Raw genomic sequence first — 17,781 nt, 5'->3', positions numbered from 1 at the left:
GGAGCAGCGCCAGCAGAGGAGCGCGGGGGATCCCGTTAAGGAGACGGAGCCGGGCTGCAGAGGGCGCCTGACGGCGGCGCCGCCCGGGGCCGGCAGCGCGGCGGGCGGGGCGGGAGGCGCCCCTCAGCCGGCAGAAGCGGCGCCGCGCGCCCCCGGTCCCGGTCCCGGTCCCGGTCCCTGCAGGTGTCCGCCAGAGGGGGCCCGGCCCCCGCGGATCTCGGGCTCCTGAGCCGACGGCCATTTGGCAGCCGAGCAGCAGCAGCAGCTTTCCTTTATTTCTCTTTTTTGCCCGCGGCTGTTTCCCGTGGTAAAGCGATAAAGCGAACTCGATTATAGAATCCGATGTGACGACTTAGCCTATAAGGTTTTCAATTTCCATTTGAAGTGCAGGAGAGATTAAATGGGCTTTGGTTTGTGTGTCCTCATGCCAAACTCAGTTGTTGCACAGTAAGTTGTACATTCTCTGTCCTACAAGTTACAGCCACTCTGCTCTGGGCGGCTCCCACCTGCAGTGCTGCATCCTGGTCTGGAGCCCTTAGCACAGAAAAGACGAGGATCTGTTGGAGCGCATCCAGAAGAGGGCCACAAAGATGATTAGAGAGCTGGAGCACCTTTCCTACGAGGACATGCTGAGGAAGTCGAGTCGAGTTGAGTCAAGAGATGAGAAGGCTCTGGGGAGACCTTATTGCAGCCTTTCATACTTATAGGGGGCTTATATGAGATGGGAACAAGAATTTTAGCGAGGCCTGTTGTGATAGGACAAGGGACAATGGTTTTACACTAATATAAGGGGAAAAGTTTTTATGTGTGGGTGGTGAGACACTGTAACAGGTTGCCCAGAGAGATAGATGGTGGGTGCCCCACCTCTGGAAACATTCTAAGTCAGGCTGAGTGGGGCTCTGAGCAACTTGGTCTAGTTGAAGATGACTGCTTATTGCAGGGTTTTGGACTAGATGACCTTTACGTGTCCCTTTCAACCCAAACTATTCTATGATTCAATAACAGGGGTTGTAGTCATGCAAACAAGTGTCATCTCAACCACAGTTATTTGTTTATGTAAGGAAAATGTATTTTAAATTAAACACAAAAATAGACCTATGAGTAGTACATTTTTGTGTGCTTCTGTAATGCTTTATTCCAGGCTGTTTTTCTCCTGCAGCAATAATTGACAGATCTCTGTTCTGGTTCTTACAGACTACAAAAGCATAGCACTCAAAGGCTCTGATTTGCCTCCCAGGCAGGAACCAGGACAGTCTCAAAGCAGGTAAAAAAGGAATACGTGGGCACAAACACTCTTATTTTTTTCACACACACAGGCTTGTGAAGTGGGTCTGTCTTTAAAAACATCTGGTTTTGTATGCAATTAAGGTAATACCTGTTTGTGTCATGAGTTATGTACATCTATGGGAATGCATATATTCCTCACTGCTAGATACCTCTGTGTTTTAAGGTTAAAATCCTTACATTTTGGATTTCAAAAGTGTGTTGAGTGCTGAACTTTAGTTAGAACTTCTGAAAATCCTCTTGTTGTGGTATTTGAATCCTAAACTTTTGACTATACTGTCCCTTGTGTCTACTAACTGGTTACTCTTCCTTCATATAGTTCAGAATATGAGTGTTTTGTACATGGGCAATGTCCTACTTAAAACCACATTTCTAGGGACAAATTGCAAGACCGGTATTCCTGTATGTGGTATATTGCTTTTGGAATATGCTGTTGCTCTTTTACCAAGTATGGGTAAACATCTAAAACATTGCACGTCTGTAGAGCTCCACATCGGACCAAGGGAAGGGAATCCAAAGTAATACTCAAGTTACAAAGCTGTTCAGCACTGTCTGTTTAAAACAGGGGCCTGTTCAACTTTGTTATATAATCAAAGTTATCATGGGGTTGTTACTTTAGCACCTCCATCGAAGTCCTCAGACTCAAGGAGAAGAATTAGCATTTTTATAGTCTGAAGCTGAGCTTAAAAATAGAAGTAGAGTTTAATTTTCTGACATGCTGATGAAATGGTTACATTCTCCAAAAATATGCCGATCTAAATAGTGAGTGAAATTAAATGAAAGAATGCTTTTTATAGCCAGAAGATTGGAGCCTTTAAGAAATACAAATATTTGTTGCCTGCTGTGCACGCACTTTCCCAGCATGATGCAAGAAAGCTCTAAACTCTGATGTCCACAACTTATCAATTATCATTCTTCTGTGGGTGAAAATTGACGAGTGCTTAAAAAGCAAAACATTACAGACCTTAAACCCCTCCCCCCCCCCCCCCCCCCCGCTGCTACAAAGTCATCATAATTCAAATTTTTTTTGGTTGCACCAGGAAAGCAAATTGGCAGTTTCTACATGTTCTTTTTCACAAAGAGATAATTTCAGCAAAGTCTTTTATTATTTATTATGCTTTGGCATCTCCCACTTTGGCACTAGCATTTAATTCTGAGTACATCAAGTCAAGGCAACGTGTTAGGTGTTTACAGTGGTGATTTCTTTCCCCACTCCAGCCATCTCTTTAGAGGAGGATTTCTCTCTACAGACAAGGTGCTTCACACCTAAAATGCTCTCCAAAGAGAACATTCAATGGTCTCTATGTTAGGTTTTCAGGCCTCATTTTTAAAAAGTATTTTGGTAACACCTTCTGGACAATTTCAATGCCTGACTCAGGCCACAGCAAAGTGACAACAGCAGGTGCTTCATTCCATTCCCTCTCCCTCAGTGCTTGTTCCTGCTACTCTTAACTTTAGTTTCTTTAGTTAAATCTGTTCCCTGACCTGGCCCATCTCACAGAGGAGTAGTGCAAATCCTTGAGTTGAGGTACTGTATGTCATACATGTACTATGACCCCACTTGTTTGGTGTCAAGTGATGTTTTCCAGGCTAAGCTCTGGTGCCTATATGAACTGTGATCTTGGCTTCAAAACATAAATAAATGTGTTGAAGATTTTTCTGTATGCATGCTGGAATGCACGTTTAGGTTGGGTATTAGCATTTGACAGAATACAAGTTAAAGTTACTACACAGCCATGTTCTGAATTTTTTATGGGCACAGTTTTAACCTCTAGAAGTTCTTGAAAATCTGCTTACATAGTTTCAGCTGTGCTATCGTGTTTGGCCATGCGATACCATCAATGAGAATACTATAACAAAAAGCATACAGTCTCAGACAGAAGCATCCCATGGGCAGGAATTTCCATGATTCACCATGGAAACTACACCACTGTAGATGTAAAATTAAGAGGTTAAACTTCATGCTTGTTAAAGGTATCAGGCTATATATTTTTTTTCTGAAATCAGTGGCATCTTCACTTTTACCTGTGGCTAGCTGGACTCTTACTCTCATTCTGTTTTTCAAACCCCATCTGTATTATACTTACCTGGCAAATGTATAACTCATCACAAATCCAGGCAACTCCCACACTAAATCACTGTGGAATTCAACCAGCACAAAGTTCCCAGTGGAAGTAAAGTCTGCAACCTTCTCTGTCCCACAATAAGGGCCAACTGCAGGTGACATAGGGCGGCTTCCATCATGTATGAGCAAGTAGTCATACATGCATCTGTCGCTATATTCCAGCTCAAAGGATAACATTTTGAGAGATATCTGGAGAAAATACAACCAAAGCACTTTGTTTCCAGATTGCAGCATTTTCTCTTACCCATTTTTTAACAGCAACAAATACTCTCAACTCCTTGTGTGCAGGCACCATTTTTTATTCTATGTGTGCACCACATCCTGATCCCATATGGCAATGCAAATTAGTAGCAAATTATTTGCTTAGTTCATCAGTATTTGGATTGGAAGGATAAGCAAGGGACAAGATTGATCTTCTACGCTTCACATTCTTTCCTCTAGAGAAATATAAAAACAGCACCTGTGTGATATTTCAGTTTTCCAGTGGAAGCTCTTACCTAGGGATTATTTTGAACAAAGCCTTGTGGTACAGGCTAGATTCATGAGTTTACTTGCATGTATAAAGGTTTTCCCTTGCTGAGAACCTCAGATACCAAGATCCAGCATAAATTCTTCAAATGAATTTTTGCTTTCAGATTTTTACTTTGAGACTATCTGCTGAAAAAGTGACAGAACAGCTCTTATTCTTCATGGGAAATGTGGGGTTTCACCCCCGGATTGGGATGACCCCAAAAGATGGAAAAGTCCCTCCTCCAACCCGTGCCTTCGAAGAAAGACTCAGTAGTCTTCTGTTGTCTGTTCTCAAGGTAGTTTATTGTTGGTTATCTAAAAGATTCTTCTCCTGAACTGCTGTGGCCCGTTCAGCAGCTCAGACAAAGGCACACTGCCCTCCCAGGGGGCTGGTGCTATCTTTTATATCATATATTACGTACTACATGTTTATGCTTTTTCTCCAATACCTACTATCTATATTGAATGGTGACTTTCTACTCTAAACCAATCTGTGAGTGCCAACATCACCAAAGACATGGAGGCTAGGAAGGAGAAAGAAAGAGGACAGGGCACACCCAAGTCCCTCCATCTTAGATCTCCTGACCCCCATGTACAAAACTTGGATCCCTGCGTACAAGGCTTAAAACCCCCCTGTACAGCACTCAGAAATCCTACCCTTTACTTCGTGACTACTTCTACTATGCTATCTAAACTTTTGTGACTTCTTGTTCTTCCTGCAAAGTTGGTAAACTGTTCCATGGGTCAGATTCAAAGCCACAGGGGTCTCTGGCTGCATGCCAGGGTCTCAGATGCTTTTGACCTGGGTCTGGAACGTCCGAGAATGTCTGTGGGACATTCTGAGTTCCGACAGGGAAACAGAGGTTTCATCAGAGAACAGTGATGAAGCCCACAAATGAATTCATCTGTTCCTTACCTTGTATCCTACTGGAGAAGTGATGACCCAGAAACATGCTCGGTTTTTGGGGTATTTATTAGGGTAGTTTGGAGTGGTGATGACTCCCTTTGAATCTCTGAAAGTGGCTCCACAATTCACTAAGGAGAAAAGGGAGAAAACCAGATATATTAACAAGAGTGTGTTGTCAGTAGAAATGAGCTTGCTTACAGCCTATTGTATTATTTCTTCAAATTAAGAAAAGATGTGCTACCATGAAAACCTACCGCTGAAGTACTTTATTTCTTCACTTAGTATTTGTATCATCAGCTCTACTGAAGGAACTAGAAACATGTCTGATAAATACTCTTTGGAGGACAGGGAACAGCTGCATCTAAAGCTGTATCTGACTTTCCAATCAACTGTTACCGTATTAGCATAGCATTCTGATGGCACCAACTGCCCTTCAGAAAATAATCAGCTCAAGTATTCAAGATTGCATTATCAAGCTAGATCTAGTGCTTTCTAGAAGTTACTCCATTGAATGAAGCAAAAGGAGTAAAAATAACACTTTTCTAAGACTTCTTATATTTATGCTCTAAAAGAAGCTTGGATTTTCAGTTGAAATAAGACAACTTTGGGTTACTGCCTTCTTCCTGAAAGCATGACACAGCACAACAGAATTTGGTCTGGCAGTCCAGGATGCATTTGTGTGTTTGCAAAAAAGACACCCTTCACATGATTACAGGAAGCACAGTGTTTTGTGTATATAACTTTTAATAAAGTTTTTAATTCAGAAGGTGTAAGGTACCCAAGGTCAGTACCTCTGCTGCTGCATAAAATCCCGCAAAACCTTGAATAATGTCTTGCCCAGATACTGGCTTTGCATCTCGTTGGTTGAGGTCTCTTGTTGATTCTGCAGTCTCTGTGCTCTTTGGCTGCACTGCTCCTATTAATTTCAGTCATTGCATTGTTTTTATTTAAAGACATTGTTCTGGAGATACGCAGAAGCCTAACAGAGGCTCTCAGAAGAATGTGAGTGAGATCTCAGGGCAACTAACATGACACCCATGTAACATCCCATTTTTTGTTTCCTGTGAACCTTTAGACACATCATTGCCTGGCCTTCTGCATTTCCAATTGCTAAGAAAGTGTGAAGAATGACAGTGAAAAGACCTACTCTGTAGTGTATAGTACAAGTTTTCAGTTCTTCTGTTCAAATACTGCTAATGCTGTTCTCCAAGCTTTGTAAAGGAGTGTTCATACCCCTGTTGTAGGAGGCTCTGAATCCTGTGGCCGTAATGCTCTCATCGCTTGCAAACTCTACCAGCATTGTGGATCCAGATGCCACTAAGGAGGGCAGTGGACCCTTCCCACAGTACTTGTCCAACAAGACAGGGGAATTCTTGCTGTTCCCGTTGTAAATTTTTATATAGTCAGAAGAACAGTCTGAGGAGCGTTGGAGATCAAAAGCCTCAAACTGCAGGAAGATCTGGAGAAACAAAAAAGCAAAAGTTGGGTTTAATGCTATACACAGGGAAAGTCTCAAACCTTCATATTCATTTTACTATCCATGTATTATTGAATCCTTACTTTCTATATAAAAAGAGCACAGAATTTCATCTAGCTGTCCTATTACTGAGATCCCAGAGACTGATGTTTCACTACTGCTTGTCTTTGAAAAGCCATCCTATCTGAAGTGGATAAAAATCGAGTGAAATAATCCCTCTTATAGTCTTAGTTCTTATGAAAATTGTTGAAACTTTCATTTACTGCATAACAAAATAAATGTCTTGATGCATGAACTGACTGCCAGGGCTTACTCATGGTGATGAAATAATGCTGTGTAGCCTGGATACTGTGCTTCTTCCTAATAAACTTTCTTCTTCCTAATAAAAATTACCTTACTTCGACGGATGCGGATCAGCCACAGACAGTTGCTGTTGTTCGGGTATGGGGACGGGTAATTGACAGAGGAGAACGAGCCTTTGGGTTTAGGCAACACAGAGCTGCAGCAATCTGAAGGGAAGACCCAAACAGCATTGAAGAGAATGAAAACTGCACAAAAATATTCCCATAATGCCTGACAAGTCTCTCCAACCATTTGCAGCAGTCAAGCTTGTATAAATTAATTATAATGCTTACAACTGTCTTGCTGTTCCTGGTCTAAAAATTATTGAAAACCTGCAAGTGAAATAAACGTAGTTTAAGTATTTGCCTGTTTCAGCTACTAATGTGTTTTCTTTTTTAAAGACAACAGGGCTTTGTTCACATATATTTATTTACTGAAAAAGGCCTGGATCTTTCATGAACTTCCTTAACTTCAATCACAGAAGTACTTTCAATGACAGCACTACATAAATTTCTATTAGCAACTGTGTGTATTCATAAGTGTGTGCAAAAATCAAGTTTGAAAACAAGATTTTGTCAAAGCAAAGAGAGGTAGTTACTGAGGGAAAATGGTAACAGAGAGCACTGAAGTCAACCTACAGACCTATGACTGTGACTGGTATACAAAGTCTGATCTCATCTGTCTTTTGTTTTTCCACGTCTTCATTTTTTGCAATTTATGTAACTCCCCAAATTACAAAATATGAATTTATGACATCTGCTCATAGGAATTTCTGACATTTTTCTTTTGCTTCCTACTTTTCCTGAGACAACCAGATTTTTTAATGGGTTTTTCTTAGTCCCCAAGTTTTTCTCTCTTTTTAAAATTTAGTGCTTTTCTTCTAAAACATACAGATCTAATTATGAAATTGCATAGTAATGGTACTGAAATGTGATTAATTTCCAGCCCCACTGTCTAGAATAAATATCATAAAATATTTGTTATTGCTATCTTTGAGACACATAAACTGTAAAGTTGTCTCATCTACAGTTGTGAATTTGGAGGAACCACTCTCAGCAATGATTTCTGTACTTAACAATCCAACTGAAGGAATGCTGATTCCTTCTAAATTCTAATTATTTAGCTAAGTTCTAACACAAGAGCAGAATTTAGTACACTAATATTTAGATCTTGCTTCTTGCTGTCTTGGTGGAAACTAATTGAATAACATCTCAGAAAAGTCAAATACCATATAAATCAGTTAGCCTTTGTCCTGGGAGTTAAAGTAAAACCCGTGCAGTGCGGGAGCATGATATTATACCTGTTTTGTGCATCATGGCTGAAGAGTTCCTGTTTGCAGAGGAATGTTAGGTATTTCTAGACCTTAAGATACCACAGGGATGAGTTAAGAAATGGATGTGGCAAGAAAGTAGATATCTCTACAAAATGCCTATGGTTTTCTCCTCCAAGGGGTTCTGATCACGCTGAATGGCACACATGCTTACAGCCCCGCAGACATTTTGTAATTAAGAGAAATCACAAATCTGCTGTCACTACTGATGCACGACTCTAAGCTGTACTCATGGCTGAGGAGAGCTTACATGCTTTGCTACCTTCAGAGCTTTCCTGAAATGAGAATTTGACAGAGGTAGCAACCATGAGTTCTCTGATGGATTTTGCTTATCTCAAAGAGCAGGGATTAGGTGAGGATAACTCAAAATGAGAGTGAATTATTGAAAGTAAATTGTCCTTTCCAAGAAGGCAGCAGTTTGGCACAGGAACAGTTCTGTTTCCTGTTGTAGGGTGAGAGAGATGTAGTGAAGGGACTGTGGGCTACATTCCTTTGGGTGATGTCTGTCAGTGCCTACAGACATTAGCTGTATTCATATGCCTTCCATCTACAGCACTTACTGCACTTGTAGAGCTTGTTGATTTTAGCTACATCCAAGTTACTCAGCCCATCTCTCTGCCCAATAGGTATAGAGGGGTCAGGAACTGGTACAATAGTTGGCTTTCCTGGAGTGCTGGAGAAATCATACCTGTAGAAATAAGGAAATCACATTTCTAGATTGCTTTTCATAGACAGGGAAGTTCTCTAACTGCATTATCATTTCTCGTGTACCATGCAAACAGAATCTTAATGGAAATGGACAAGAAGCTTCTCCGAGACCTGGTAGCCTTCCCTTAAGAGGACCAGCATGGCAGATACTTGATGTTCAGCGGGTGAAAGCAAGGAAGCAGAAAAAGCTGCTCTATCCTGAGTGAAAAGGCCTTTCACCAATGTCCAGGAAAATGGACTGAATCCCACCTTCTTGGCTCCTGAGGCAGAAGGAGCAAAAATAGTTCTGTCACAGTTACAAATTGCCTATTTGCTATCTGCAATTTCCTGCCTTCTGCTAGTCCAGTTTTGTTTCATGGTTTTATTCAGAAATTATCACTTACTTGTGGAAATAAAGGAGAAGGTACATGATACAAACTTGTACATTATGGACTAAAATGCAGCCTTAGACAGTGTTCCCAGATTAACAGAAGGCAGCATACAACATCTCAATAATATTAAAAAATCCATTTTTCTTGCCTCTATACCTGAATGTTGTTGTCTATGATTAGCTGTTACTACATTTATAAAATAATTTAAACTTCAGAACTGGTTTTGATCAGTGGTTCAGTAGAATTAGACTTTGGGCCAGAGCCCTGTAAAAGGCTTTTAGCAAGAGGCAAGAGCACATTGGAAGAAAAATGTTGTCCTATGTTTTGTTGCTATCCATATCAACTCTTGTTTTCCAGGAATCCTGCTGACAAAGGAAGTATGCTCACCATTAATTATGCCCATGCACTCAAATGAATAGCAAATTCACTCCCTGCACAGAGCAACTTCTTCTTCCTAGATCTGAGCAGAAGATCTGAAAGCTGTTTGCTCCTTTGAAAGGATATTTCCACAAACAACTTACGCGCCATAGTGCATCACTGAAGAGTAGTCATAGGGAAGGCCCAAGTTTTTGGAATTCATTTTTCCAAAGTTCCCTTGTTCCCCTGTAAGGTAGGAAAGCAGCATTTCAGTCAGAACAATTATTACTGCTCTAATAGTACACTGCCTGTTGTCACAATCAGGAGGGTAACATAGGATACTAATATGTGTTCTAATGAGATCTTGGACCTAGCAAAACCACCAGAGATTTTTGAAATCCATGAGAACCTGTGTCTAGTAGGCTTCAGAATATAAAGTTAATCAAATGAATTTTAATATATCAATGAATACCTTCTACTCTTCAAGCAAAAGTATTCCTCTATCCATCTTCATTAGGTTGGCTCCAAATACATTTCAGTGCATTATTTTGAATACTATAATCACCCAACCTATGTCCCCAAAGCTGCATTCATACCTTGAGGGGGAAATCTGGCTGACCACTGAGATGAAAAATTAGGAGCTATGCATGGGTGATGTCATGCTGAGTCTTAATGCCACAAAAGAAAGGAACATATTTTCCCTGTTACTTGCCCCAGAACTCATGCTGCCAGACATGTTCTGGCTTTGTCTCTGGTCAAATCCATCAACAGTGACTAGAGTGAAGTGATATGACTCACATGAAGCAGAAAAACAAATTCTGTCAGAACAGCTGCCGAGCATCTCATCCCTTTTCATCAGCCTTAAAAAGCCAGTGTGAGATAAGGTGTTACACTGATACAGGGCTGGGGCCCAGGGACAGAGACTGGATTTCCTGTCACCTAGCTTTATTTCTTCAAGTTAGGCACTGAAGCTATTCCTCAAGGTTGCCAGGATAGTCAGAGGAGAGGGAAAGAAAGAGAGACACAGTTGGAGGGAATTTCATGTGAAGAAGGCACTTATTTTTCTCACTGACTGGAGATCCTCAGTATGAATTACGTGCTGGGTCTCTTCTCCATGGTGAGACAGGCAAACAAGCACTGTCAGAGCAGGGAGCTGAATGCAGCCAGCCTGGCATTAAGACTAAAGCCCTAACCACTGAGCACTCCTTTCCAGTTCCGTACCTTCATTATTGTAACTACAAATGTGGTTTGTAAACCACAGACCATCTGGAACAAGGGTTCAGAGTTGGACATCCTTGAGATCTACACAATTCAGTTGGCAGGCTTCCAGCCAGAGCAAATCTCAGCCAGTAATGTCCTTCAGCATTAGTCCTGGGCTGAGGGCTAAGAGATGAAAAAGATTTGAAATCCCAACTCATAGAAAATTTGGGGATAAACATGAATTTGGAACTTTCCATAGCTCTAAAACTCAGTTAAGGCTTAAACTGTTTCTCAACAGCATTGGCCTTCCTGACTCTGTTTTAATCGCAGTCCTTCTTATCTGCTATACTAACTTCAGAAAGAATTATCAGCAAGTGTGCAGCTTTTTTTGAGGTGATGAACAGAGAACACAGTTCAAACGTGGTGAAACACTGAAGCATATGGCTACTGTTTGGCACAGAATTGCTTTGCTGAATTAGTTTGCTAAATAAAGAAAAAGTGACAGCATCCTTGCTGGACTGAGGTGCTGCCAGCAAACTACTACCTACCTCATCACATGCCAAAGAGATCTGGCTGTCTAGACCTGCACGTGTCTGGGGACTCACCCCATCTTTTGCACTCTCAAAAAAGAAAAAAAAAATCTACCTCTGCCAGAATGTATGTGCAATGACTCAGAAGAGATGAAAAGGAAACTATGGCTGAAGACTCTGAATATTTTTTCCCTAAAAATGAACAAAACAAGCTGAGTTTCAAGTAGCTAAGTGGACAGCAACTGATCAGGCTGCATTTTGTCAAAACAAAGAAGTAGGATGGCTTCCAAGGTAAATTGCTGGATAAAAACAAAACCCAGAAAACATTCACAATATGAAAGTCCTGGCAGAAGGAAAACAGCTTGTGTGAGAGAGCTGAGACACTGGAAAAGGTCTTGAGGTCTAGTTCTGCACCACCAAGGTCAGCAGGAGCTCTGCCATCAGCAGTGTTAAGAGCAGCAAGTTGTAACATTACAGTCCTTGTGAACATAACTCTTTCTCCATTTCCTTTTCCCTGCCTATCTACACATTTTTTCCCTACAGTGCACACTCTGCATTCCAACTCTCTTGGCACACAAATCATCTCATTCTCCACCCATGGTGAACACTCAAAACACTGATGATATACCTCATCTCCTTTGGCATAGCCTTGTCTTCTTTACTTCTTCCCCCTCATTTATCATTTCATGATACTGTGTCTGAATCACAGCTTAGTTACATCTGTATCCTTCAGGAATTATGACATCTGAACCTGTGGAGTTCCCTTTGCAAAACTACTGCAAGACTACGTGTATTTATTGTACATAACTTCATGATTTCAACTTCTCTTTCCTAGTACATCCTTGGCTGACATTTCAAACATGGCACACCCTTGCTGTACAATGGCAAACAACTCACAGCAAAATTACACCTTAACACTGGAGCTGAAACCTCAATAAAGAACAACACAAATGGAATTTACTTAGGATATCATGGGAATAGCTGAAGAAAGTTTGGAGAGCAGTGTGTTAGGAATTTGCAATAAAAACAATCAAGTTCCATCTGGAGAAAAAGATGGATATATTTTTAGCTGTGCATGATATTGTGTAGTTGAGTATCTTATTTGTTGAAGTGTCTTAATAGAATTTGGTATTCAATTGTCTGGCCTCATTTACTAATAATTTCTGTAATGAACTAAATAGACTATTGTATTTTTACAATTGTTATGGATTACTCAGCTCTCTAAATAGCTGTCAGACAAGTGATGTCCTGCATACTTTCTTCTGCTATTTTCCTTCTATCTATCACTTTCTCACTTTCCCTTGGATCTCTTGCCATTCTCTCCACCCTTTCCTCCCCAGAGCCTGGAGCTCTTGCGTATGATGAGCCCACGTTCCCAGCACACAGATATGGGCACGTGCCCAAACGATTCATTCTGCATTCCTTTCCATAAATAGTATCCACTTGTTTTTCCTCTACAGAATTATCACTCCTGACTGCTTCCCATGGCTCCTTCTTTTCATGTGTCTATGGTCCTGTCCACGAGGAGGAAATAATTGCAGTCTTTCCTCTCGCATCAAGCCAGGTCCCAGAATTTTTTAAATGTTAATGGTTGCGTGTGTTTCCAAAGCCTCCACATTGAGCCCCTTGTTCATATACATTTTGGGATATGTGCATTTCACTCACTGCCAAGATGCCTTCTGGTTGCCTTTCCCTATTTCCCTAGCTTTCCTGGGATATACCTGTTGTGTGAATCCCCAACATGATCTAAAATGTCACACTTCACCCCCTCAGTTAAGGGTCCAATAGTCTTGCCTCCTGGCTCAGTCTTTGCAACAACATTTTGTAATCCTGATGATCCTGGTATTTTGGGGTCTGGGCTCAAGATGGCAATCAAAATAAGAACATAGAGCTACTTTCAGGCTGCATCTTTCACAGTGCCATAGGTGTAGCCACAGAAATTCCCTTAGTACAAACACTGAACAAGAAATTCCATCATACTGAATGTGCTGCTGCTGCTGCAGCAATTCAGCCAGCATTAATCATGGTTCTTATTTGCATTGTTGTTCACAGGAGAAATGTTCTCCTTTAACTGTAAGTAAAGATTTTCTCTTAAGATTTAGTGGACATACCTGCCACTATGTGTTCCCACATAATCTTGACAAACCTGTCCCGATCACTCCGTGCCTGTTCATGGATGAAGCCCAGTGCATGGTTCATTTCATGCTGAATTGCTCCTTTATCCATGCAACCATTTTTTACCAGACCTACTGCTTGCCGTCCTCCAATCTTTCCAAAGTAAGACCAGCAGCTAAGAATAAGCAATCAATAACCAAAAGGATCACATTTAGCAAATACAAATATATAGACGCATTGATTATGTCACCAAGGTTCACTACATATGCAGCCACAGCAGGAGACATGCAAATAATCACTGGCATGAGATATCTAGGCTTCTGAAAGCTGCCAAATGACACGGTGGGAGGGAAATAAAGCCTCTGTGATAAGGATGGCAAATTTTAAACCAGTAAATTTGCTATATCAAACTAAGGCGAAGCAGTATAAAGTGTTAAGCAAAACCTGAAACAATTATACTCTTTAAATTTTACAACAATAAGGGAAAATGTCTTATTTTGAATTATACCCCATTATCTTTCAATCTACACACACATTTAGTCCTGCAGCCCATTAGCTGATGTAACTACCAGTATATCTAAAGAAAATTGAAAAATTGCATCTTGTCTCTAAATCTTTACTGCTAGTGTGAAAGGAATAAAACTACTACTTAAACCCAAAGCAACACAGGAAAAAAATCGAAAAGACCTTTAGAGTGCTGCCACTCTCAGGAGCCAGGGAGCTTACCTCTGCCCTCGTTCAATATAAACATAGTCTGTTTCTGTAGTGCGATTTACAAACTGCACACAGGTCAGCGTGGAGATCTCCTGCAAAGCATCAGCAATCCAAGACCTCTCTGTTATTGCTAGAAAAAGAAGGGGGGCAGGAGAAATCTTTCTTAGTTAATCAAAAAGCAAGGAGCATTGATGGGGTGCATTCCTTTAAAGCTTCACAGCACTCATTAGCTCTTTCTCATGCAAGTATAGTAAAAAAAGGGTACTAAACATTCAGAGATCTCCAAACTGGTTGGACTTTGGACTTTTATGGGGAAGTATAGCAATTACAGCTATCCCATATGCATATTATTTAGGAGAGAGCTGATGGAAAGCAAAAGATTGGCATTGTTCCTTCCATTAGGCAGAGCAGAAGAAATGAGGCAGTTTTAGATACAAGTAGTTGGATTAGGGTATCCCAAATAAGCCAGCTGATTGTAGCTAAGCACCAAAACCCTATTTTGTTTATCAGAAAGAGCAAATGCCTGCCACAGCCCCCTTGGAATCACTTGAGACAGCCAAGGCTCAGGTACCAAATAAAGATCAGAGTGTTTATCTACTCTGGAACATTTGCGCTTAATTTGGCTTCCTCAGTTATGAATCATCTGCAACTGATGTGTATCTCAGTTTCCTAATATTTAAACTTTGGAGAGAGGCAGAGAGAGGGAATAACCCTCACCTGTCCACTAAAGTATATACTGCAGTTCTGGAGGCACATGGGCAGAGAAGCACCCCAGATAACACAGAGATTGAGCTTTTCTCTGTTCCTTTCCCTGAGGAACAGGAATCAGGCTCAGGCTGTATTTTATTTCCATGCCATTTTCTCTCAAGGGAAGCTCTATGAAGAAGGGTGTGTATGGAATTCACTCCTGCAGCTTTTTGCATAGGACAGTGCTATTGACTGACTAGAGGGAATCAACAAAGGAAAAATATCTCCAAGGATTTTTCCTCCATTTTTGCCTCTACAGGGGTTCTAGTGTGGGAATAATTCAATGGGAGATCAAAAAAGAAAATTATAGCATTCAAAAAACATGTTCCTAGTGGTAATTTTGACAAAAATACATTCACAATGTGAACAAATTATGCCTCTTCTAATGTACTTGTTAAATATCAAAGTACATCGTACGTAACAGGAGCAAGCTAATGTTTGAAATTACAATTAATTACCTGACTATTGGCCCAATTACCTGACTATTGGCCACACATATTTTAGTGTGATCTGTTTGGAGTCTTAGCCAAACTTCCATGGGGCTAACAGGATAGAAAAAGAGACGTGTCAATAAATTCTCACTTGTGCAAAGGTTGCTTTTGGTGCATGCCAGAGAAACATAAAGTAACAGGGAGTTAGGAACTGGAAAATCAAGGCTACCTTTAGAGCATCCATTTGCATACACTCACAGAAATCAGAAGAGATGTTAACTGGAACCTTGACCAGTCCATCTTGTGACTTGGGCCACAAACAACTCTCACAGTTAATTGCACTGCGTCGCCCTCTTCTCAGGAGAATGTCTCCTTCATACACAGCTATTTCACTACCTGGCAGGTGCAGAAAGTAAAGAACATACAAGGCACTGAGAAGGCAAATACATGTGCAGAAAGGGAGATGAGAGGTACACACTAACCAAGATTTTGCACCTTTGGATATTTCTTTCACTGAAGTTCATTTGCTAATAATGTGAGGAAGTATTAGTATGCTAAGACTGGTTAGGTCTGCCTTGCTTCCTGGATAGAAAAGTTTAGTATCAATATAAATGTCATAGTGCAGCTTGAGACTAAATAAACTTTAGCTTAAGAAGCTTTGGGAGCTGACAGAGGGGAATGTTAAGTGTTATAAGGCATTGTCCTCTTCATTAGAGCTTGTGGAATTAAAGAAAAATCATAACTGACCTCTGTAAAAATAGGATTAATAACACATTACAATTAAATAAATGACTATTTTTATAATGCATATTGAATGTATGCAAGCTATTCATGTCTAGGTTAATTGTGAATTTGACATAAGACAGTGTGACGCACTCCTCAGTTCTGACTCTAAGATACTAGGAATACATTTTTCACAGACAAAAGCTATCTGTTATTAACAAAAAATGCAGAAATCTTGGGTATAGCAGACAGGAAAGTACCATATATCACATAAGATAGAAAACAAAGTGAAAAATACTCTGATTTGCTAGAGCTACATATGGAAAAGAACATTTCTTGTAGCAATTGTTCAATAATTCTTCATAATTTCTTTATCACAACAGCATAAAAAAATCACAATGAATGTGACTTTAAAACTCATCTGAGTTCTGTGAATTGCCTTCCACTGATGGTGGAAAAAAAAAAAGCAAAACATTTTCAAAGAGAAAAATATACCAAGTCATGATATTGAAGTATAGTGATGTAGTTCCACCAAAACCTGTAGTTATTTATATAATAATTACAATCAAACTCACCTAAGTAATTCTTTCTTGTAGTTACCTGGAAAAAAAAATAGTACATATATTTTAGTACATGCTCATCTCCATAGCAGAAAACTTTTATCAAGTAGATTCACAGCAGTAAGACTTTCTAATTAATTTTAAGATAGAGCAACTCAGCAGCAGCAATGTAAATTCTCAACATCTCAGAGCAGGGACACACCTGGACAGGTTTACTTAGTGCAAAGCTACAGAGAAATGCTAAATGAGTTGGCAGAAGAAAGTACTTCATCTTTAAATTTCCGAGATGAACTTCTCTGCTCTGCAGCTCAGTTCTCAAAATTGTGGTTAGTTTACTTGGGGCAAGTTTTATGGGAAAGCTGCTGCTGTTGTTAACAAGCGTAACAAAATTAGATAACAAGAAGTATTTTCACAAAACAAACAAGCTGCGGGACCTCTCAAGAGAATTTCCAGGCTCTCGTTTCTTATTTATCTTTAGAAAACAGAGGAAGTGGAGTAATAGGAAAGAAAATTCAGTAACCTTTAAGTGACTCATCTTTAATTCTAAGAAGAAGCCATGAGCTGCTGCAGGTCCCCTCACTGCTGACCAAGGGACAGGATATCCGGCTGCAGTCTGTTTACAGCCAAGCTCCATCTCAAGGAACTCTTTGATCCATCCACACTGACTACCTGTAATAGTAACTCCTTAGCTGGCTGCCAGGAGACACCCTGCTCTGCAGAGCCCCTCTATCTGCCTGTCCCCTCTGTGCACAGCTCCCAGCCAGCATTTCTGGCCAGGAGCACTGAAAATCTGTTGGAGTCAGAGATGAATCTGATTGTTGACAGAAATTGTTTTTTCAACACGGTATCTTGCAATATAATCATTGCTGACAGGAATTGTGGGTCTTTCTGGAGTCTGCAAATGCATAAAACCGCCAGGTCACAGAGTTTTGGCTTCCCAGCTTCTGGGAAGCCCTCTTTCCTTTGAGGTCCATGAATGGAAACAAGACTAGAAAAGCTCAATCCTAGAAAACTCACACTGTAAGAGTAAGGCAAAGAATTAGAATATTCATGCTAAAGCCACATGAGCATCACTATAGGCAGGTAGATCCTGTTTTCTTCTCCCAGCTTCAGTCCCTGCAGAAATACTGAGGAGCTGTAGAAAATTGTAAAGATTTACTGTATCAGATCTTTAAGAAACAAGCAAGAAAATCTTTTTTCCTGCAAAGACAATATTGTGAGGAAGCTATGTCGCTCACAGCAAATCAAGATGGCAAGTGCCTTTCCAGAGAGATACATGGGCTGGTCCTTTGCCTTTAAAGAGTACTTTGCTAGGAAAATTTTAGCTGATATTATGTAAAGTTTTGCTAG

General features: G+C 40.5%; 1 protein-coding gene across 1 annotated transcript; it reads right to left on the bottom strand.

The window, feature by feature from the left end:
- Nucleotides 1-2,300: 2,300 nt before the first annotated feature.
- LOC119701624 (embryonic protein UVS.2-like) lies at nucleotides 2,301-16,749 on the bottom strand. The gene is made up of 11 exons (XM_038138571.1): nucleotides 16,634-16,749; nucleotides 16,447-16,471; nucleotides 15,407-15,544; nucleotides 13,983-14,100; nucleotides 13,253-13,431; nucleotides 9,576-9,657; nucleotides 8,536-8,663; nucleotides 6,697-6,812; nucleotides 6,060-6,285; nucleotides 4,836-4,954; nucleotides 2,301-3,598 (listed from the first exon to the last, which is right to left on the bottom strand). Exons 1-11 carry the CDS (start codon nucleotides 16,700-16,702, stop codon nucleotides 3,368-3,370), a joined length of 1,431 nt encoding a protein of 476 aa, XP_037994499.1. The 5' UTR covers nucleotides 16,703-16,749; the 3' UTR covers nucleotides 2,301-3,367.
- Between the last annotated feature and the right edge of the window lie 1,032 nt (nucleotides 16,750-17,781).

Source organism: Motacilla alba, chromosome 5 (assembly GCF_015832195.1).
Source record: "Motacilla alba alba isolate MOTALB_02 chromosome 5, Motacilla_alba_V1.0_pri, whole genome shotgun sequence".
Classification (NCBI taxonomy): Eukaryota; Metazoa; Chordata; class Aves; order Passeriformes; family Motacillidae; genus Motacilla; species Motacilla alba.
This window is presented reverse-complemented; position numbering and strand designations above follow the sequence as displayed.

Bases quoted from the DNA above. Each gene is read 5' to 3' on its own strand.
- LOC119701624 (XM_038138571.1), bottom strand. From the start codon at position 16,702: ATGAAGTACTTTCTTCTGCCAACTCATTTAGCATTTCTCTGTAGCTTT. The intron at 6,813-8,535 runs GTAAGTGCTGTA...TCTTCCCTTCAG, and splicing joins CAACAAGCTCTACAAGTGCA to ATTGCTGCAGCTCTGTGTTG. The intron at 4,955-6,059 runs GTATGAACACTC...TTTTCTCCTTAG, and splicing joins CAGAGCCTCCTACAACAGGG to TGAATTGTGGAGCCACTTTC.